Source organism: Pan troglodytes, chromosome 6, assembly GCF_028858775.2.
Source record: "Pan troglodytes isolate AG18354 chromosome 6, NHGRI_mPanTro3-v2.0_pri, whole genome shotgun sequence".
In the NCBI taxonomy this organism is placed as follows: domain Eukaryota; kingdom Metazoa; phylum Chordata; class Mammalia; order Primates; family Hominidae; genus Pan; species Pan troglodytes.
The window spans coordinates 36,137,323-36,160,160 of NC_072404.2; the positions used below are offsets into that span (position 1 = coordinate 36,137,323).

A 22,838-nucleotide genomic window follows, 5' to 3' on the forward strand; every position below is an offset into this window, starting at 1 on the left:
TCTTTTTTAACTCAAAAGTTATTTGAGAGTATCTTTAAATATCCAAGTGTAGAGGACTTTTTTCCCCCTGGTTTTGCTATTTGTTTCCTAGTTTTGCTGCATTGTGATCAGAGGATGTTGTCTGTACTAGTTTTATATTTTCAAAATTTATTACTGTTTTCTTTGTGGTTTAATGTAAGGTCACTTGGCGAATGTTTCCTATTCATGTGTAATTTAAAAGGTCCTTTGGGAGGACAAAGCAGGAGGATCACTTGAGACCAGGAGTTCAAGACCCGACCAGCCTGGGCAACATAGTGAGACCGTATCTCTATTTAAAAAATAGGAAAGTCAACCAGGCGTGGTGGTGCATGCCAATAGTCCCAGCTACTGGGGAGGCTGAGGTGGGGGGATCACTTGAGCCCAGGAATTGGAGGCTGCAGTGAGCTATAATCGCACCACTACACCTCAGCCTGGATGACAGAGCAAGACTCTGTCTCTGAAAAAACAAAAAGACATAGATAAAATTTAATGCTACTGCACTTCATCCTAGATGACAGAGACCCTGTTTCAAAAAAAGGTCTTTAATATTCATCTTTTTTTAAATTCACTTGATCGTCGTGGACTAAGGTGAATTAAGGTGTGCTACTACTCATGTTTCTGTTTTTCTCTATATTGCATATTTTTTTCCTTTACAAATGTTGCTGCTGTTATATGGGTATAAACATAACTATTATAACTTGGGTGCAAATTGCATTTTTTAATATTATAAAAGCTCCTCTGTCTCCTTTAATGTTTATGCCTTATGTTCAACCTTGTCAACAGTAAGATTGTAATTCATTCTTTCTTTTAGTTTGTATTTGCCTGATAAGTTTTTTTTTTCATTTTCATTTCCTGAATATTTTTTGTTTCTTATATGCTTTTTGTATACACAGTACAGGGTTAGATTTTATTTGCAATCCAATCTAATCTTTGTTTTTTGTTTGTTTGTTTTTGTTGGTTTAGCCCATTTATATTTCTTAATATGGTCAGTGCTAATTCTGTCATTATACTTTCTGGTTTCATGACTTTTTAAAAATGTTTCACTGGGTGGCCAGCTTTTTTTTTTTTTTTTTTTTTTTTTTTTTTAATAGACCGAGTCTTGCTCTGTCACTCAGGCTGGAGTGCAGTGGCGCGGTCTCGGCTCACTGCAACCTCTGCCTCCCAGGTTCAAGCGATTCTCCTGCCTCAGCCTCCCGAATAGCTGGGATTACAGGCGCCTGCCATCATACACCCAGCTAATTTTTGTATTTTTAGTAGAGACGGGGTTTCACCATGTTGGCCAGGCTGGTCTCGAACTCCTGACCTCAGGTGATCTGCCTGCCTTGGCCTCCCAGAGTGCTGGGATTACAGGCGTGAGCCACTGCGCCCGGCCCCAGCTCTTGTTTCTTTTTTTTTTTTAATTAGAAATAACTGTGTTGTTTCTTTTGATTAGAAATAACTGTGGTGTTTCTAATTGTATTTCTTATAACTGTATTTCTGTGTTTAGTGATTACTTTTATAATTTTATAGAATACCTCTTATTTTTAGATACTGTTTTTTCTATGAGCAATAATGAAATTAGTGTATTTCCAATTTTTCTCCTTCCTTCCCGTGTTCTAATTTTAGTTGTTACATTACCTAATGTTTGCTTTTATACTATTAAGTTTTTTTTGTACTTCTCTTTGCTTTGTTAGCTTTAAATAATACTTTTTGACACCTAGTTATTTATATCATCTTCCCCCCATCCATCCTCACCTCTTTTAATTTTTGCTAGGTAGATACTTTATACATTATCTAATCAATGTTCCCACTTTTGTTTTAATCTTACCATTACGTAGATTCAGCTGCCACTGCTAATCCTTTTGCTTTAGTGTTTTTCAGACGTCTCTTGGCTAGCTGAAGTTCATCCTCATAGAAATCCTTTCACATGGGCTCATGGGAAATAATTACCTAGATTTCTTGCATGTTTAACACAGACTGCTTATCTATGTGTCTTTTTGTTTTTTGAATAACAGTTTAACTGGGTATGAAATCTTTGGGTTATACCTTCTCTACTTGAGGACATATTAAGCATTCTTCTGGTCTTACAAGTATAATAATGTGTTTCTGTGGAGAAGTCTGAAACCACCTGATTTGTCCTCCTTTTAAAATTGACTTAGTCTTTTTCCAGAATGCCCAAAGAACTCTTTTTTATGACCGGTATCAACTAGGGTTGAAATTGTGTTGATTTTTTCTGGGTCAGTTTTTAGGACTCGGTGTGCCCTTTCAATATGCAGATCTAGATCTACTTTTATTTCTGTAATGTTTTCTTGAATATTATTTTTGACTACAGATAGGCATTACTGCATTTCCTTTTCTCATTCTCTGTAGAGAACATTTTTTCCCTCTAATTCTTAACTCTTCATTTTCTATTTATTTTTCTCATTTCTACCCCTTGATGTTCCTGTGATTTCTTCTAGTGCTTCTTCTAGTTTTACCTTCATTTTTGTAATAGCTTTTTTTTTCCCTTCCCTTCAGGTTTCATCCTCATTTGTGATCTCATCCTTGTATGTGCTTTTGGACAGTTGCTTCCTTATTTTCTTTAGTATTCATGGTAAATATGTTGATTTACTGAGGCTAGATAGTGGATATATAGTGTTCTGTTATACCATTCAGAACCTACACATTTGTATTTTAACTAGTAAATTTGGTGGTGGTCCTTCTCTTTTTTTTTTTAAATTATTTATTATTTACTTTGTTCTTCCTAGCCTTTTCTGGATCAAGTTGCTTTCCTTTCCTCCAGATTAATTTAGAACTTCTATTATGCACCTTTTTGTTCTTTTAGTGGTTACCTTACTTTAGTGTATATCGTTAAACATGGTTATTTTATTCTGTCAGAATGAGGGATTGTCTCTGAGTTCTTCCCCTGATATACTTGTTCACTTCCCCCACCCTCCACTGCCTCTCTCTACAAGTCCTGGTTATTAGGAGATAATTTAGACTTCACATTAAGTTTTTACTGGCAGAATATTGCTTTTGTTTCAAAAACCCATAGTTACGTTACAGTTCCAGATACAGCATTATCTATTTAGATTTAATTTCGCTTATACATGTTTTCTTGCTCTCTGCTGTTGTTTACACTCTTTATTTTTCTGTTACTGAGATCTTCATTCTTACTATAATTTTTGTTTGTTAGGAGCTCTTCCATGAGTAATTTTCGTTGGACAGTCTTAATGGGTAGTATAGTTTCTGAGCTATTAGACGCCCAAAATATTTTTTCATTTGCCTTTACATATGAATGCTATCTTGGGTGTATATAGGATTTTTAATTTCAGTGTTTTTTTTTTCTGTTAAGTCTAATTTTGTGTGTGTGTGTGTGTGTGTGTGTGTGTGCGCGCGCGCGCGCGCGCGCATGTGGTGGCATTTTGCTCTTGTTGCCCAGGCTGGAATGCAGTGGCACGATCTTGGCTCACTGCAACGTCTGCCTCCTAGGTTCAAGCAATTCTCCTGCCTCAGCCTCCTGAGTAGCTAGGATTACAAGTGCCTGCCACCACGCCTGGCTAATTTTTGTATTTTTAGTAGAGACAGCATTTCACCATGTTGGCCAGGCTGTTTTCCAACTCCTCAGGTGATCCGCCTGCCTCGGTCTCCCGAAGTGCTAGGATTATAGGCATGAGCCACTGTGCCTGGCCAAAGTTATTCTACTTTTTAACTTGCAGTATTGTAGATAAGAAGTCTGGCTTTGTCTCACTATTTTTTTTTTAATTTTAATAACTTAGTCTTTCCATTTGGAAGCTTACAACATAATTTCTATTTTTGAAAGCCAGAATTTTTTTGTTTTTTCACCATACTCCCATCTCTAATTAATCCTGCATCTATTTAAGTGTTTTTTCACTCTATTCCTATCTCTAATTCATCCTGCTTGAGACTTCATGAGCCCTTTCAGTCTAAAATCAAGTCTTATTTAGCCTAGGGATTACTTTCTTCTAGTATTTCTTTGATTGTTTTTTGTTTGTTCCTTTTATTCTTCCTGTGACTTCTATAATTTTAATATTAGAGTTTTTAGATTTGTCTTCTGTCTTACAGTTTTATTAATGGTTTTTGGTTTCTTTGGAGTTATTTACATGATATTCTAGACCACTAGTTTGTTATTTTCAGTGACTTTTTCACTGCCTCTGAAATATTAAATTGAAAAATTACGGGTTTTTTCATTCTAGGAATTTTTACTGCTAAAGTTGTCATCATTGTTGCCTCCTTCCTTCCTGTCTTCCCTCATTTATTCTGTCCCTATAGTAAGTGCCTATTTAAATTTTTTGGTGTGATTCCCCCTCATCCATTCCTGCATATACTTACATAGTTAATGATCTTTCTCAGTTATGTAATGTTACCAGTTACAGAATCTCTCATTACCTATGTCGGTCATACTGTTATCTTTTTTCTCAAATAGAAAAAAATAGAATGAAAGTTATTTCTCTTTTGTGAGCCTGTTGGTCAGTAGCCTGTCACACGAAGAATTTTTGTTTGAATTTGGAAATTGTTCCTTGGAGCAGAGAGAGTTTTCATTTTCATCCCAACTCTGGCTTCTTTCTGGTGCTTTCAGTGTCAGTGAGAGCAGCCTTCCTCCCTGCTCTGTTAGATTCACTTAGGTACTGCTGACTGCTTGGGCAGTTTAAGGATTAGAGGACATTGACCAAGTCCAGTGAAAAGAAATAAACCTTTTTCCAAATCAATGTGTTTTTCACCCTTTCCTTAGAACAATTAAAAAGAAAAAAAATCCATGGTGGTACATGCTTGTAGTCTCATCTACTCTGGAGGCTGAGGCAGGAGAATCGCTTGAGCCCAGGAGGCAGAGGCTGCAGTGAGCTGAGATTGTACCACTGCACTCCAGCCCAAGTAACAGAGCAAGACTCTGTCTCAAAAAAAATAAAATAAAACAAAATAACTTCACACTTGCTGTTTCTTGATTCTCACATGGTTGGTTACATTACCTGAGGTTTCAGATGAATCTAGATTTATATTCTCCAGGATCCAGCAATTAGTCACAGTTATTTTAGTAGTTTAGGAGCAAGGTAAAGGGGATCAAGAAAGAATTCTCAGTTGTTCATGTTGCATAAGTTCTAATTTAGCCAGAGCTGCTGGTTCTTAGATACTTGATTTTTCTAAATATGTTAGAATTTTATGTTTTGCCTTAATATCTCAGGAATGGACATTTTAAATATTTTTCCTGTTCATACATACTTTTAATACTTCACCCACATATACTAATAAACATGCAAGCATTTATTGGTAAACTTGGCACATTTATATATTCAGTACTTTTTGGTTGAGTGGCTGACACGCACTTCCTGTATAAAGAAGTCAATACACTTAAAAATGTAAAAAAAAAAAAAAAAAAAAAAGATCTGACTTCAGCTGAGTCACCAAAACCACAAGCAGTCAAAGTGCTCAAGTCAGTGGCAACAACAACCCATTGCTTTGGGGCGTTTTCTCTGTTCATTGGCTCTTCACTTGTTGCTTGGTGTTTTCCTTAGTCTTCTGAGATCGGTTGCTTCATTAGTTGTTCAAAAAATATTTATTGAGCACTTAGAATGTGCAAAACACTATGCTGCATGCTGGGATAAGCTAAATCTACAAGGTCCCCTGCCCTCATAGAATTTACGCTGTTTCTTTAATACAGAGGTGGCAAAGGATTGGCCACATCTGACTCACAGCCATGTTTTATTTTGCTTACACAGCATCAGAAATGTTTTTTGAGCATTCACAAATGAGAATATTCATCTGAATACCTATATTTCCACCTGCTTTAATATACATCTGGCCACCCTGGGCCTTTATTTTCCCATGGCATTCTACTCGTAAAAGCAGCTGCCCCTTTTTGATAGGACTGCATGTACCAGTTTGCTTGCATTCTCTAAAAATCCCTGAAACCAAGACCAAATTCAACAGGCATTTATTGTTACAATTGTACTATTCTTTTTTCTTATAAAATAGTTAAGATGAGCCGCATCTTTAGGCATCTGAGTTTGTGACCCATGCATACTGATTATAGTCAGCCTGCTAATTATCTCATAGCCTCTAGAAGAAGCAGAAGAGAAAAAGCCTTACTTACATACTTCACTTTCAACAAAAACAGTAGTAGATATGCACATTGTAATACTACTCCTCAAATTCATTCTAACAAAATGATATCGAATCCAGATTTATAAATCTAATGATAGTTCTGATGTAACATTTGATATTTATTGTTGTATGTTGTCATAGCTGTGTGAATTGGCATTTTCCAGCTTATTTCAATATTGCTGTAGTAAAATTTTGTTTACAATCAGCTAACATTTAGTGCCTTTTACACATTTTCACATTCATTAGATTTATTTTTAATCATCAGTATTAAAGACCATGTGAGATGTAGGTATTATCACTTGCAATTTATTTTATGAAAATGAGGCTCAAAGAGGTTTGTGACTTGTCCAAAGCTCAAGCCTGTTCTTTTTCCATGAGACTGCCTTCATTTGCGTTATCTCCTTAGATCTTCACAAGGATCCTAAGAGACAGGTCAAGCAGGTTTTATCATTATTACCACTTAAGATTGCAGAAAACAAACTCAGACTCCCTTCTTGCGAATAATCACGTAGCTAGTGTTCAGAACATACCTGCTCTGTTCCAGGTATCTCACTAGGCATTTGAGAGGTATTACTTATTTCTACCATTACCCTGTGAGGTAGGTACTATTATCCTGTTATATTCCATAATAAATTGGAAGAGTTGGAGTTTGAAACTAAACTGTAAATTAAAAAAAAAAAATTGCTATGTATTACCCAGATTGCTGGACTCTTTTATTGCCACTATGAGCCTACATACATTAAAATTTAAACATTTGTCTAATTTTAAAAGTATACAGTAATAAGCTTGAAAATCAGATAAAGATATTAGCTTTGTTGTGTTTTCAGGACTGGTGCTTTTCTCTCCTAGTGATTGAAGAGAAATGAACCTGAAATTTTACTTCAAAGTATACTTTATTCTATTTTGGTCTGTATTCAATAGTTCCATCTTTTTTCTTGTTCATGTAGACAACTCATTTAGGAAAATATTTGTTTAGGTTTTAACAAATCAGTGTAATTGATTTTAAGTTTTAGTTTATTGTTGATTTGTGACAATGAGAGGGCATAGGAAAATTATCTTAGTTTGATTTCATGGTTGGGAAATAACTTGGTAATCTAATAATTTTCTAGACAACTTGTGTGACTACTTGTGGCTTGTTAGGTAAATACTTAATACTTAACTTAATCCTGAGTTAGCTTTTTAAGGTAAGTTAGGAGCAAAAAGGCCCAAGAAAGCTATGTCTAAGTGTGGAATTAGTGCTCCTTTTGTATATTGTAGCTTTTAGAGTTTGTGATTTGTGTTCCATTTTATTTTAGTTACATTTTCTTGGCGAATTCACCGAATTTCGATTTCCAGAATATTCCCAAGAGTATAAACTTTTTTTAAAAAGTCATCATCAAAAGAGTAACAAATTTTATTTCCTCCTAAAGAATAGTCTTAATTTTGCATTAAGTTTCTAACAGTGCAGATGAAGAGTAGCTACATGTGTAACGATCAATTCTTAGTTACATTTAAACTAGAGAGGCATTGAAAAAGTAATTTTCAGTGGCATCTAGGCAGAGAAGCCCAGATTAATAAACGTTATTCCCATATTTTTACTGATACATTTATCTTACAGTGAAAATGGCAACTTCCCTTTGTTAAATATAATTTCTAAGCCTATTTATATTTGAGTACAGTAATAGCTCATGGATCTGTAATTGAAAGAATTAGTTAATGTTACGTTCTTTTATACGTATAAGAGATAACTTAATATCTGAAAGTATTTATTATTAAAACTTGTGAGCCCCAACTTTTTGTTCTTTGAGTAATTGCTTTTCACTAATGTTGTAAATTTTTTTAATTCTTGATTTTTCTAGGGATTATTTCACATTTCCGCTGCTTTTGTTTTCTACTGCTATCATTGAGGGTTCAAGAACAAAAAATAAGTCTTCAGGTAAAATGCCTGATCCATAATAGTGCTTGGCATTGTATTTTGCTGAAAAGATCATATACCTGTTTGGATGCTTGATCTGAAAATAAAGTTGTGATGATTATGAAATTTTCGCATGAAGTTTCCTTGGCTGCCTAACAAATTTAGTCTTATTTGTTGGTTTGGTTTTTTGTTTTTTGTTTTTAAAGAATTTTGGCTGTTTGCTTTTTTTTTTTCCATGTCGTCTTGATCTGCAATAACTATATGGATATGTGCTTGGACCTGCTAAGTATTTTAATTTTGCATATTTGGCTGCTTGAATTTTAAGTAATTTCTTTGGACAATGCAAATTTTAAGAGCTTGAGAAGCTGTAAGTGAAATATCAAGTAACAGAAGTTTGTAACTAGTTTATAAATGTATATTCATTACCTATTATATATTTTAAGGTTTCATATTTTACCAAAATTAAATTAAAAATTCAGTTTCTCAGTTGCACAGGCCACATTTCAAGTGCTGTTTTCAGGCCATATGTGGCTAGTGGTTACCATTGTGGACAGCACAGATAAAAGATGTTTTTTCATCACCGTCCATAGTTCTATTGGACAGAGCTGTTTTAAATTGTGTAAGCAGTTAATTGTGAGGTCATTTCAGTTATTTTATCCAGAAGATAAAGCGTGTGACCAGTTTTGAGAGTACTTCCTCTAAATATGTAGCTTGAGTATTTAAAACTTAGTTGTTTAAAACAGTCCAGTTGCTTTGGTATTTACGTTGCTTTAAAGTGAAATTGTTTCTTGTAGCAGAATTCATGAAGTAGGAAAAATGCCAAGGACTTAGTCTAAATTTGAATCCTGACCTCAGGACTTAGTAGTTTAGTAACTTCTGGTAAGTTACTTTACTTCTTTGAGCCTCAGTTTCCTTATGTGTAAAATGAAGGTAACAATAGTTACTTCATAGGATTAACATGTGACTTAAATATGTCAAAAGCACATTAAAAAGTACACATTTTTAATCCTTTTAAAATATAGAATGAAGCCAAAACATAAATTAATTAGACAGTGTCATATGCTTGGAGTTGTTCCCAGCCTGGCAGTTATAATAGGCGCCTAAGTTCCTGGTCTTCATGGAGTTATTTGATGACATTGTTCAGGTTTGAAACAAGTGGAATACCAAGGTGGAGAGAAAAAGAAATAGGAAGATGACTGACTTTGTTTTTGGAGAGGTGCATGAAGTACTATCTGATAATAACTAACATTTTGTATAGTGTTTTTTTATAACTTATAAAGTTTTTTCACACAATTCTTTAAAATTTCATCTCTAATATTTTGAGTACTTTTAACAGAAGAATAAAAGGAAACTTGAGGTTGACGAACATTCTTGTTCGTGAGAATGGAAATTCATATTAAGTTTTCAACTTTAAATCTTAGGCTCTTTCTACTTAAACAAGCTATTCTTTGATAGCAGTCGCATTTGTGAGGCAGGCATATATTTCAGAATCTCCAGGGGTGGGACTCAGGTACATATAATTTTTTGGTATATGTTGAAAATGCACCCATTGAAGTGATTCTAGTGCCCACTTCTGGTTAAAAATCGTAATCATTGCTCTTTTCCAGTCTTTTAACTTTTCTTTTCCTGTAATCAGTACATCTAAATTAATGCATAGATTACATGAATAAGACAAGGCATTAAACTGATAAGCAATGCGCTCATTTAACTTTTACTACTCTAGATGTTGAGGTATGAGCAATAACACTTTTTAAAAAGCAACACGTTTAGTTCCCTGTTAACCATCTCTTGTGTCTCCATTGATCATAGCTTGTGGAGGAGGAATCCAGACTAGCCAACTATGGTAGTTAAATCTGTGAGTGTTCCCTTCTCTGCTTCTTTAATGAGTTTTGGCTAGTTAGTAGTCTACCCCAAGATATTCCAGTTCTGAAGTGTTGACTCCTTAATCCCTGTGGGTGTTATCTTCATAAATGTTTTCAACTGATCTTTAGATTTTTAATCTTTTCCCAACTGTCTTGAAGATGCTTTAGTATCCTGGGTTTAGTGGTATTTCCAGGTCCTGTTTTTAAGTATGAATGTATCACATTACTAACAAGTCTTTCACAATTGTGAAATGTAGTTACCTATGTGAAGGCAAAAGCTCAAAACTTTCCTCTGAATGAAAGTGTCATTATAGGGGTGAGAGAGGGGACTAGTCTAGCAAACCCCCAGGTAGGCAAAAATTAATCACATTCCACAGTGAATTTTCAAAACTGAAAATGTTTTTAAACATACAAAGACACATTCTAGTGGAAACAAGACTTTAAAATGTGAAAATTAAGCATTTGCTATTTGAAGCTGTAATCATGAGGTTTTGAAGTCAGAGTGAACTATCTTCTAACTCAGAGTTGCTTATCAAATGCAACTGATCAGTGGCTACAATACGTTAACATTAGCTTTTAATTTTCTGAGCAGAGATTATGTCACTAGAAGCTATTTTTAGTGGATATTAGGCTGTTTCTGCACTGAAATCAGTGTGTTCGGGATGTTTTTGTATACAGGTATACTTTTCTTGAACAGAAAATACAATTCTGAAGTACAGTTCTGATTATTTTTTATTGCTAGGGTTTAAGGGAGCTTATTTTTAAAATGACTTTAACCCAGCATTCTGAATTACACTAAAAAGATTGTTTAAACTTAGTACCTGCAAAGCATCTGAGGGATAAGTCTCGCCTCTGTCAATTTTAAAATAGCATTGTGTTCTTAAAATATGTATCATTCTGTTAATTATAGGCAGGTTGGATTTGTCTTTGTTGTACTATAAATTTTCTTATAAATAGGATAAAATGTAGACCTTTTAAAATATTCTCATCTCAAAGACTTTGAAGAGCTCTGAAAATGAGATGCGTCTAAAATCGATGTTGCATCATAGTTTGGTGGAAGCATTTTTTTTTTACTTGGTGGTATATAAAGCTAATGGTGCATATTATGACCATTGATGTTTTAGGTTTGATAAAAAGTGGTGGTTAACTTTTTGAAGGTGGTTGTGAAACTTACACTCACATAATTCTTTGATAAGAATGGTATACCTTTGTGATGAAAAAATACGTAAGTGGTGAGAATATACCATATTACTTGGAATTATAGACCTTTACCAAGTTTTTTTAGTGTCTCCTTTAGATCCTTTTTCTTTTTGTTCTCACTGCTATCAGTTAGATGCTTCACATTAAACTTGTTCCCTATCTGAATCTCCTATTGAAAGATACTAGAACAATAAGAGAAAAACGGAGATCAAGAGAATGAGAAAAGGCATGGGGTGCAGGATGGGGTAGGAGTAGTGGGTAGGATCTCTAGGGCCAAGAGAAAAAAAAATGGGGAAAGGGAGGGCACTTCAGGGAAGTGGTAATAACATTTTCCGTTTATCCAGCTTTGCTTGTCCAGAAATCTTTACCTGCTTAAGTTTCTGACTGTAATATATTAGCTTGTGAGCTGCCCAGTAGTTAGCTCAAATCACTCCTAACGTATTCAGTCCATTCAGCTGATATAAACCCTTCTTGCTGAGGCCTTTGCTTATTCTGCAGAAGGTGCCCTGTTACCTCCTCCAGCATTCTGAGTAAATCATCTCCTGGTATCTTCTCTTATGTAGACCAAATAGAGTCTGTGTTCCTTCTTAATGTGCAGTCTCAAATGAATAATTAAAGGGAAGAACCACTTCTTATAGAATGAATTTTTCTGCAGGGTACTCTTACAGATAATGTACACAGTCGAATTTGTTGGTTGGTTTTTATAGGAGGAATGGGCATATCAAACAAATACTTAACTTTAGAAAACGTCCCTGCCTTTCTGTTTCTTTCAGAATTTAGGTAGAGATTGATGCAGTCTTTACCGTTTAGCATATTTGATTTTTTATTTTGAAAAGCAGTAATTTGTTTATTTATAATATAAATTCATATTGCATGTTCCTGCTTTAGCTTTCCATTCTGTAAACGAAGAACATATACTCTGGAGCAGTTTGTCCATGTTCTTCAGTAATGGCATGTTTTATTCTGCATTTAAAAAACAGTCACAAAGTAAATCTGGCTTACATACTCTATTTTAAGCAAACTGCTTTTAAAAATTAAAATTTAGCATTAGAATATAATTTAAATTTTCAGTATAAAACATGGATTGAGAGAACCTTAACATTTTTCAAAAGGAACATTTGCATTATAAAGAGATTTACCCTTGAAGATTTTAAGCACACCATAGAGTTTTTTGTTTGTTTGTTTTTAAATACCCTGCAGATCCTTTTGGAAGCCACTCTAATTAATGCCTGGAGTAGGCTTGCCATTGTCATGGAAAAAGATTATGAAGAATTGCTGCATCCAGTTCTGAAATCCTCAGATTGCCAAAAGTCTCTTTCAGAATCTATACAAAAGTTTTGATATTCCTTTGCATTTTCTTGAGTTAAGCAACTTTTTAAAAGTCCCACATTCGGGGTGATTTCTTGAACTTACCCAATTTTATTATTTTATAATTTTTAAAATTATAATAGTATTTTATTTTCATGTCTTTTTAGCCACATTACACTGTAAACTTCTTTGAACTATCTTGGTCACACTAAAGGAAAAGAAATTCATGGTACAAATAACTAGCTTATTGATAAAGTTATAGAGCAAAATCTGCCCAATTTGGGTGATTCTGTACTGTTTTTGCTTACCGTAATGCTTCAATAAAATAGAAATGAAAACGTGAGACAATGGAAGTAAAGGTAAACATTATTCAGTCATTTATGAATAGTATTTCAAATACACATGCTGAGTTTTATGTATTTCTGGCGAAAAGATATGCCAAGTAAGGTGGAATCACAACTTTTTATCAGTTAGCATTCACGTAATTCTTTTTTCAATTTGATGGATAATTTTATTGTCCTGAATTCATTTTCTCTTTCTTCAGAGGATGTACTGAGTAAAGATGCTGGGGAATGTGCAATATGCCTTGAAGAATTGCAGCAGGGAGATACTATAGCACGACTGCCTTGTCTATGCATATATCATAAAGGGTAAGTTCACCAAGTTGGTATTAGAGTAAAAGATTGTTCTCACAGTTTCAGACATTGTAATTAGGGCTGAAAAGGAATCTTCATTGAAACCACCCCCTCCCTGTCTCACACACACTTCTTAAAACTTAATGATCTTTTTTCTCTATTTGAACTAAGACTTGAACCCACATCTGTTTGTATCCAAAAGGCTACTATTTTTAAAGCATTTGCTATGACCCAGCTGTTGTCCATAGCTTCTTGAATAAATTATCTCATGTAAGCCTTGTAACCACTGCATTTTACAATTGAGAAAATAAGCTAAGGGACAGTATGGAATTGCCCCAAGGTTACAAGGCTAGTAAATGGCAGAGTTGAGATTCCAGTAGATTTGGAATCTGCTTGACTCCAAAACCTGTCTGCTTTCTCATATGGTCTTCTTGCTTTTAGAGTGATACAGGAAAAATTTGGGGTTAAAAAAAAAAGTTTAAGGTAACCACAAAAAGAAAACTATAACTTTCAACCTGATGAAAATACAGTACTTAAGTTAAGATGAGGTGGGGGAAAACTTAGAGAAAACAGAGGAAATAAAACAAAATATGGATACAAAAATATATCCAAATATATCAGTTATAATAAATACACATAGAACAAACCCACTGGTTGAAAAACAGATTGAAAGGTTGGGATAGGTAGTTGATAAACAACACATTTGAACATAAGTATACATAACATTTGAAAGTAAAAGGATAGAAAACTATATCCAGGCAAATATTAACTAAAAGAAACTACAAAGCTAAACTAGTATTAGACAAAGCAAACTTTACAGCAAAAAGCATTATTAGGGATAGAATTCCTATAGAATGACAAAAAGTATATAACATTCTATTTTTTTTTTTTTTTTTTGAGACGGAGTCTCGCTCTGTTGCCCAGGCTGGAGGGCAGTGGCGTGATCTCAGCTCACTGCAAGCTCCGCCTCCCGGGTTCACGCCATTCTCCTGCCTCAGCCTCCCGAGTAGCTGGGACTACAGGCGCCCGCCACCATGCCCGGCTAATTTTTTATATTTTTAGTAGAAACAGGGTTTCACCGTGTTAGCCAGGATGGTCTTGATCTCCTGACCTCGTGATCTGCCCGCCTTGGCCTCCCAAAGTGCTGGGAATAACATTCTATTTTTATGTATCTAATAACATCTCAAAATATTTATAAAACCCTCAGACGAAACTGACAAATTTATCATCATAATGGAACATTTCAGTACGCCTTTCATTGAGTCAAGCCACATACACAAAAAATGAATCAAGACCTAGAAAAATAGAGCAATGCAGTTAAGTTTGATCTAACTGATGTGTATATGTATTTGTATCTGTGCCCATCAATTGATTAGAGAATACATATTTTTCAACCACACATGAAGTATTGTAGAAATTGATCATGTCCTAGACCATAAAGCAAATCGCAGCAAAGTACAAAGAATTGGTACCATATAGGATGCTGTACACTGACTACTATTAGATGTCACTAATAAAAAGATAAATAATCCTCATACATCCTTTTGAGTAACTTGTGGATCAAAGAAAAAATCATCATGGAATGCAGGAAATACTCAGAACTGAATAACAGTGATGTTTTTGGCAAGTACCTAGAGTGATCCTCACAAGGTTCATGTTACAGTAGAAAGAAAGGCTGAAAACCACCCAATAAGCCAAGTTTCTTACTTAAGAAATCAGAAAAGTAACAGCAGAATAAACACAAAGAAAATAGAAAAAAATAGTGAAGATCAGAGAAGAAAATAAATTTTAAAATGACACACTAGAGACCCACAAACCACCAGTTGGTTCAGAACAGGATTGTTCTGAAAAAATGAGGAATGTGAATTCAGACACAGAAGAAATTAAAAATAATGAGAAAAAACAGGCCTATAGAGACAGTGCAACAATGAGTTCTACCAGATATCCAAAGAACACCATGCTAACAACCTTAGATTCTTCCAAGAAGTAGAAAAAGATGGAAGGTTCTCCCATTTATTTTATGAGAAAAGTATAAACTTGATACAAACTCAGATAAGGACAGTACAGGAAAGAAAATTAGAAAACAGTCTCATGAACATAGATATAACAGTCCAAAAACATATCAACAAACCCAACTCAACAATAAGTATCTAACAATATATATCTAAAATAATGCCTCATGACCAAGTTGCATTTATGCTAGGCAATGCAAAGAAACTGTAAGACAGAAAATGTATAGATGTAATTTACTACATTAACAAAGGAAAGAAACATTAACTCAATAAATGTGAGAAAGCTTTCAGTAAAATTCTATCCTTGCATATTAATGATTTAAAAATAAAAGCTAACAATAAATATTGGATAAATTATTAAAATTTGTGAGAGTTCAGCAGGGTTGCCAGATATGAGATCAACCTATGGAAATAAGTTGCATTCATATTGCAACAAGAAAAAAGGAAATATCTCTTAAACTATAACATTAATGTCAACAGAGACTAAAAGGACTATAAGGCTTATAAGGATTAAATTTTATAAAAGATATGTAAGACTTTCCTTTAGATAAAATTTGAAAACTTTATTGAAAGATACAGGTAATCTGAAATTAATCTGGACATCTACCATATTGTGGATAGAAAGACTCAGTGTCATAATGATGTCATTTTACCTCAGATTGATCTATATAGTTAATACTACCTTAGTCAAATCTCAACTAGTTAGTTCATGTGACTTGACAAGTTGCTGCCAAAACTGCATGGGAACCAACGAGTGAAGGGCCAAGAACAGTTAAGACACTCATGAAGAAGAACACCATGTTGGTGGGACTTGTCCTGTACAGATTTATTATAAGACCATATTAATTAAGACAGTATGGAAATGGCACAGGTGAGCCAGTGGAACGGAATGGAGTCCATAAACACTTGTACCTATCTGGAGAGACAGCATAGCATGAGAGTTAAGAGCATGGAGTTTGAAGTCAAGACACTCAGCATTTGAATCCCAGCTCCTCCACTGATTCTCTGTGTGATCTTGGTCAAGTTAGTTTTTTTCTCTCTCGATTCATAAGATGAAGACAATAGAAACAACTTCATAGAGTATAAGGGTATAAACAAGTGCTGGCACATACATAATAGATGCTATATAAATGTTGAATAAATGAAAAAAATTGATTTGCCAGAGACGAAATTACAGTATAGGAGAGAAAGAATGAACTATTCAATAAATGGTGCTGGGATCAATTGGTTATTGATATGGAAAAACAGTTGAGTCCTTATCTTGCATTTGAAATAAAAGTCAATTCCAGGTTGACTAAATACCTGCCTCTGGAACCAAAATCTAAAGTGGTGAGGAAAGAAAATCGTGGAAATGTTTTTGACTTCTTGGTAGGGAATTATTTTTTGTCTGGGATACACTTCTCCCCAAGAAATAATTTCAAGATTGATAAATTTGGCTGTATTAAAATTTAAAACTTATTTGTATCATGACCCAGCAAAAAAGTAAAAAACTAGACTTTATACTAGGATTGTTTTTCAACACACATAATAAAAGAGGTTTGGTATTGGAAATAGCGTTCTCCCTCTATGACTTTCTGTAATGCAGTGAACTCATTGCATTTGGTAAATGGGAGAGTGAAGACAGTATAATAACAGGTCTTACTGGTTCTACATAAGATTTTCCAGCACATTAATGTTCTGCTTCATCAGATAACAGCAGATGAAAGCATATATGCTAACAACGAGCTATGTAAGAATACAGTATACCCATCTCCCCATGTTCTTACTCTTAGTTTAATTAGACCATGGGCTTTGCTGTGGAGTCCTAATATTTCACAGTTCTCACAATTTGTGCATTAGCTTTTTTCTTCATAACTCAGCAGTCTCAATCCTACCTTAATCCTCTTTCTGTAAGGCTAACTTCACCATTTTAAAAAAACATATTTACAGTCGTGTTCTATTTATTAGGAATGAGCATGTCTTTGTTCTGGTGATAAAACTGTGTTATTTGAGTAGTCTGCCTTTAACCTGACTTTTCCCACAAGCCCTGTTACTTTAGCTTAAAGTTTTGTGGAAAGCAGTGTTTATCAAAAGCCTGTATATTATAACTGAAATACCTGGATAATAGTTTCCTAGAAAACTATCAGTTAATTCAGAAAAAAGGACCCTCAATTGGCCAATAAATAATATAAATAGGCATATTTGGTAGATAACCCTGTAATAGCTGTGTGGAGTACATATTCTACAACTCAGTAATTCCACCTCTACATATATGCCCTAGAGAAACTCTTGATCTTTTGCTCTAAGACAGTGCTACTATTCAAAGTACAAGTCCAGAAGGCAATAAAGAGTTTCTGCCAGTTAAATCAACACTATGCTTCTTTCATTGAGAAAGCCTTGCTGTGATTTTTTAAAGTCATTTGAAACAGTGTGATTAGTGAGGAAATTAACTTGTATTTGGGCGCAAACTCCTTATCTCAAAGAATGTTCATAGCATCATTGAAAATGTCCATCAGTGAAAGAATGTATATGTAAATTGTTTATATTTATATAATGGAATGTTGTACACAATGAAAATGTAAAAACAGGCCAGGCGCAGTGGCTCACACCTATAATCCCAACACTTTGGGAGGCTGAGGTGGGTGGATCACCTGAGTTCAAGACCAGCCTGACCAACATGGTGAAACCTCGTCTCTACTGGAAAAAAAAAAAATTAGCTGGGTTTGTGGCAGGTGGCGCCTGTAATCCCAGCTACCCAGGAGGCTGAGGCAGGAGAATTGCTTGAACCTGGGAGGCGGCAGAGTTTGCAGTGAATTGAGATGTTGCCACTGCACTTCAGCCTGGGCGACAGAGCAAGACTCCGTCTCAAAAAACAAAAAGCGAAAATGTAAAAACAAGAGACTTACTAACAATTGCAAATCTCAAATTGAGCAAAAAAAGCAAGTTACAAAAAGCATAATGCTGTTTTATGGTAGCATTTATATAAAATTTTAAACATGGAAGCAGTACTATATGTTGTTTTAGAATATACACATATATAGTTATATAGAGTAAGAAGATGCCTAGAAATGAAAAATACCAAATTGAGAATAGTGCTTTCCTGCTGGGTCTGAGAGAAGGGAATATAATCATGTAAATAACAAATGAATATAGCCTAGAATGGAACATATGTAGATTGACAGACGTTTATGTGAAGAGGACCTGGAGTTTTAAATGATTACTTTCTCGTGGTGAGCCAGAGTTACCTGGTTGTAAAATAAGGAGTACTCATGTTAGCTCGCAAATAGATACTATTCAGATATATTATGAATTAACACATCTGGAGTATTTTATTTGATGCTCAGAATTTTGTTTTAAGAGGTTTTCTGGTAGACACAGTGGAACTTCCAGGGCCAAGTGGTAGAGAGCAGGCTGAAAACAATGTCTTAAGCCAAACTGGCTATATATTTCGAGAACAAAAGTCTTAATGGCAGCTGAAATTCAGATATTTGAAAGAACCTGTTGATGTGGTACTCTACCTTTTTTTCTTTTTAGTTTCATCTATCACTTTTACCTACCAAACCAACCTATCTGGACATGAGGATGATAAATGTTAATTTTGCCCTTCAGTATATTAACCAAGTCTTGTAGCTTTGCGGCATATGTAAATTTGAAATATGTCACCAATGAAAAGTTGAACAGGTTGAATCCTGCTTGGATAACTTGCTAGCTGTTAGGCAAGTAATAGCTAGTTAGTAGACCTTGATTTTTTCACCTATCATGGTACTGTGAAATAGAACTTTCTACCATAATGGAAATGTTCTATATCTATGCTGTCCCCTAGAGTAGTCGTGAGCCATGTTGCTGTTGAGTGCTTGAAATGTGGCTAGTGTGACTGAGGAACTGGATTTTTTAATTTTATTTCAATAAATCTTAAATAACCAGTGTGTGGCTCTTGTCTACTCTGTTGGACAGTGCAGATCCACAATGACGATGATCATATGCACCCTAATATTTAGCTTCTAATAAAATAAGATCATAAAATACTTCCTAAATACAAATGATTAATGTATATTTATTTGTGTATGTATATGTATTACATGGTGGGATAGGATTTAAATATTCAATAATCACATATAAATATAGCTTTAAAAATGAAATATTGGCAAGGATTAAAATTTAAAAGCCATTTTTTATTACATTTATAGGTGACATGAACAGGTTGATAATGTGCATAAATGAATAACTGTTTTGAAAAGAAAAATTATGCAAATTTGTCATTCAGTTTTGAATATTGGTAAAGTGGTAGTTCAGATTATCTTTTGGAAGTAGTTCTGTTTGAACTTTAAAGTACTTTATAGCATAATTTTGCAAAGGTTTTTTTCTTAATCACTTAGAATCAAAATATAATAAACATTCTTATCTGTTGCTTATGTATGCCAAATATAATTTAAAATGCTCATTTTTTTCTGTAAAAAATATATTAAAGTCAAGAAGTATTTTTACTGTGGCTGTCATTATATAAATAATTAGTATAAGTATCTCAATTTTTCTGGTTTTGTTCCTTTCTAGCTGCATAGATGAATGGTTTGAAGTAAATAGATCTTGCCCTGAGCACCCTTCAGATTAAGCGTCAGCTTCCTGTTTTATAGGTAATTTTTTTTGTAATTACTTTTTAAAGCGTTAGCCCAAATTATACATTCTAAACTATAATTTTTATTTATTCATTTACTCATTGAGGTGCATGAGTGTGTATGTGTATGTTTCAGACACTTAGGCTACTGCATAGAAAACTTACATTAAAAATGTTGTATAATTCTAATTGTTGGCTGGGTACGCTGGCTCGCGCCTGTAATCCCAGCACTTTGGGAGGCCTCAGGCAGGTGGATCACTTGAGGCCAAAAGTTCAAGACCAGCCTGGCCAACATGGTGAAACTCTGTCTCTACTAAAAATACAAAAATTAGCCAGGCTTGGTGGTGCACACCTGTAATCCGAGCTACTCGGGAGGCTGAGGTACAAGAATCACTTGAGGCTGGGCATGGTGGCTCACACCTGTAATCCCAGCACTTTGGGAAGCCGAGGCGGGCGGATCACGAGGTCAGGAGATTGAGACCATCTTGGCTAACACGGTGAAACCCCGTCTCTACTAAAAATACAAAAAAAATTAGCCAGGCCTGATGGCGGGTGCCTGTAGTCTCAGCTGCTTGGGAGGCTGAGGCAGGAGAATGGTGTGAACCCAGGAGGTGGAGTTGGCGGTGAGCTGAGATCGTGCCACTGCACTCTAGCCTGGGTGACAGAGCGAGTCTCTGTCTCAAAAAAAACAAAAAACAAAAGAGAATCACTTGAACCCAGGAAGTGGAGGTTGCAGTGAGCCGAGATCATGCCACTGCACTCCAGCCTGGGTGACAGAGCGACACTGTCTCAAAAACAACCAAACCAAAAAATAATAATTCTAATCATTTAGTATTATTATGTGCCAGGTGTTGTTGTAAGCATTTTACATCTATTAGTAACTTGTCTAATTGTTACAATAACCGTTTTGAGCTCAGTACCATTACTATTCCTATTACGCAGATGAAGAAATTAAGTATAGAGAGGTTAAGAAACTTGACTTTTCAAGTTCAGATAACTAGTTTGTTGGTGGGGATGAAATTTGAACCCAGGCATTCTGGTTCCAAAGACTGTTCTCAGCAATTTTGCTCTTTTTAGGTAGGAACATTTTCTTCAAACAGTCGCATCATAAATTTATTCATTCAATTTAATCATTCACTTTTATATCTTTAGCATGTAATACAGTGCCTGTCTATATAGTAGGCAAAAAAATAAAGTTGCATTTTACAACTGAAAAAAAAACTAGTTTTGTTCTACTGATTTAAGTTTTTCATGGTTCTGCATTATCTGAAAATGTTTAGTGAATTGAATGCTGACCTCAATTGGGTATTTTCATAGGGCTTTTTTTTTTTTCACATTTCACAAGTGCATTAAATTGACATAATTTAGCTTTGAAAAAATAAAGGTTAACTTAATTGCTATCTTCAAATATATGAAAAGCTTTTATGAAAAGACTTGCAGAGATGATATAAAGCATTGGATTGTTATATCAAGGCAGAGCATTTTAGCTAATCCTAGAATTGTTTCAGGAGTTAGAGTCTCTTTGTTCAGGGACTCAAGACAGTAACAGCAGGCTTTTCTGGGAGGCTGAGACTGATGGCAAGGAACTAGACCAGATGACGTCCAGAGGTCTAGTCCTGTGTGGTACCATTTCCTTTTATTTCAATAACTTCTCTTAAATTTGAGAATAAAAGTGTTGAGGTAATAAACACCCTCAAGGAATTCTGTTGCTGTATTGGTGGAAGATGATTTAAGAGTAGCAGATTAGAATATTGACAGAGAAGATTTGAGATAATAGCAGCAATAGCACCTGAAATGAGAACTGCAGTTGAGTGTCATAAGACTACGCATGTGCATGTGAAATGTGGAAGCCTTGGTAGACTGCAGAGTACTAAAAGACTGCCAATTTTAACCTTTCCTGTGAACTTACTTAGATCATGCCTTGACACATTTAAAATACGAATTGAGGCTGAACACTAATTGCTTGAGATAAGGAGTTTGAGGCCGCAGTGAGCTATGAACACACCAGTGCACTCCTGCCTGGGTGACTTAGCAAGTCCCTGTCTAAATAAATAAATAAATAAAATGTGAATGGAAGTAAGAATGCTAGGTAAGAGAAGTATAGTGGTGGAGTGGTATTTTGAATATATGTGCACATATGTTTTTATTTCACCATAGAAAAGGTTTGGAATGCCTTCATTGTCACCTTATGTTTGAGACAAAACGAAACTGTGGCTAAAATTATAGAAGCATTTTAAGGGAAGTACTGAAACTGATGCTAACAAAATGAAATTTTTGTCTTAGTATTTTACATGCCAAAGTAATACATCTAAATCCTTCATCTATAGATAAAATTTGTCTTTTTAGTCTTTCTTAGTGCATTTTGGGCTGCTATAACAAAATACCTTAGATGAGTAATTTATACATGACAGAAATTTAGTGCTCACAGTTCTGGAAGCTGGGAAGTCTAAGATCAAGGTTCCAGCCAGTAGATCTGGTGTCTGATGAGGGCTCATTGCTCATTTATGGCACCTTCTGTGTGTCCTCACGTGGTGGGACAACAGACTCCCTCAAGCTTCTATAAGGATACTAACTGCATTCATGTGGTCAGAGCCCTCATCACCTAATCATGTCCCAAAGGCCCCACCTCTTAATACTATAGCACTGCAGATTAGGTTTTAACATAGCAATTTTGGGAGTACACAAACACTTAGACCATAGAGCTGATAAGCTTTTTTTTTTTTTTTTTTTTTTTTTTTTTTTTTGGTGAGGTGGAATTATATTGTATAAATTTGTTTTCTTTCATCAGCTAAATTTTTCCTTTAGTGTCACAGTGAGCTTATGGGATATGTGGAGCATACATCTCATCTCATAGCTGAAATGCATATGTCTGTTGGTCTTCAACAACATTTCCATTTTCTTACGTTACATATGAGTGTTATATTTGCTTATTTGTTTGTTTTCGAATATAGAACCTGAATTTGAAACTAGCCTACTACATGGGCAGGGTGAACTCTGTTAATCAGGTGTCTACAGAAATCTGAACCAATGGAGTCTGCTTCTGTGGGTCTTGAAGAGTCATTTTTAAGAGTTTATAGACATGGAATATCTTGACTCTTGTACATTTTTGCTTCTGTCCTGACTGTTCTTATTTATCAAGTGATAAATTCTTGTATACCTTTTAATAGTCCTAGATTAAAGGTATATGGGTTTGAGGAGGATTCAGTGTTGTTAAAACATTTTGTAAGGCACTGTGTAGCC

General features: G+C 34.8%; 1 protein-coding gene across 2 annotated transcripts in view; it reads left to right on the top strand.

The window, feature by feature from the left end:
* The window catches only part of ZNRF2 (zinc and ring finger 2), an 82,712-nt gene that overhangs the window by 58,522 nt on the left and 1,352 nt on the right, over positions 1 to 22,838 (top strand). The window contains exons 3-5 of one of the 2 annotated variants that reach the window (XR_010158405.1): positions 7,935 to 8,011; positions 12,905 to 13,010; positions 19,538 to 19,617. Coding sequence is in view for 1 of the 2 variants with exons in the window: in XM_003318233.5 (XP_003318281.1) it covers positions 12,905 to 13,010; positions 19,538 to 19,595 (164 nt within the window). In the remaining variant the exon portion in view is untranslated. The remainder of the gene's footprint in view (positions 1 to 7,934; positions 8,012 to 12,904; positions 13,011 to 19,537; positions 19,618 to 22,838) is intronic. The other variant, XM_003318233.5, reaches the window with a different exon arrangement.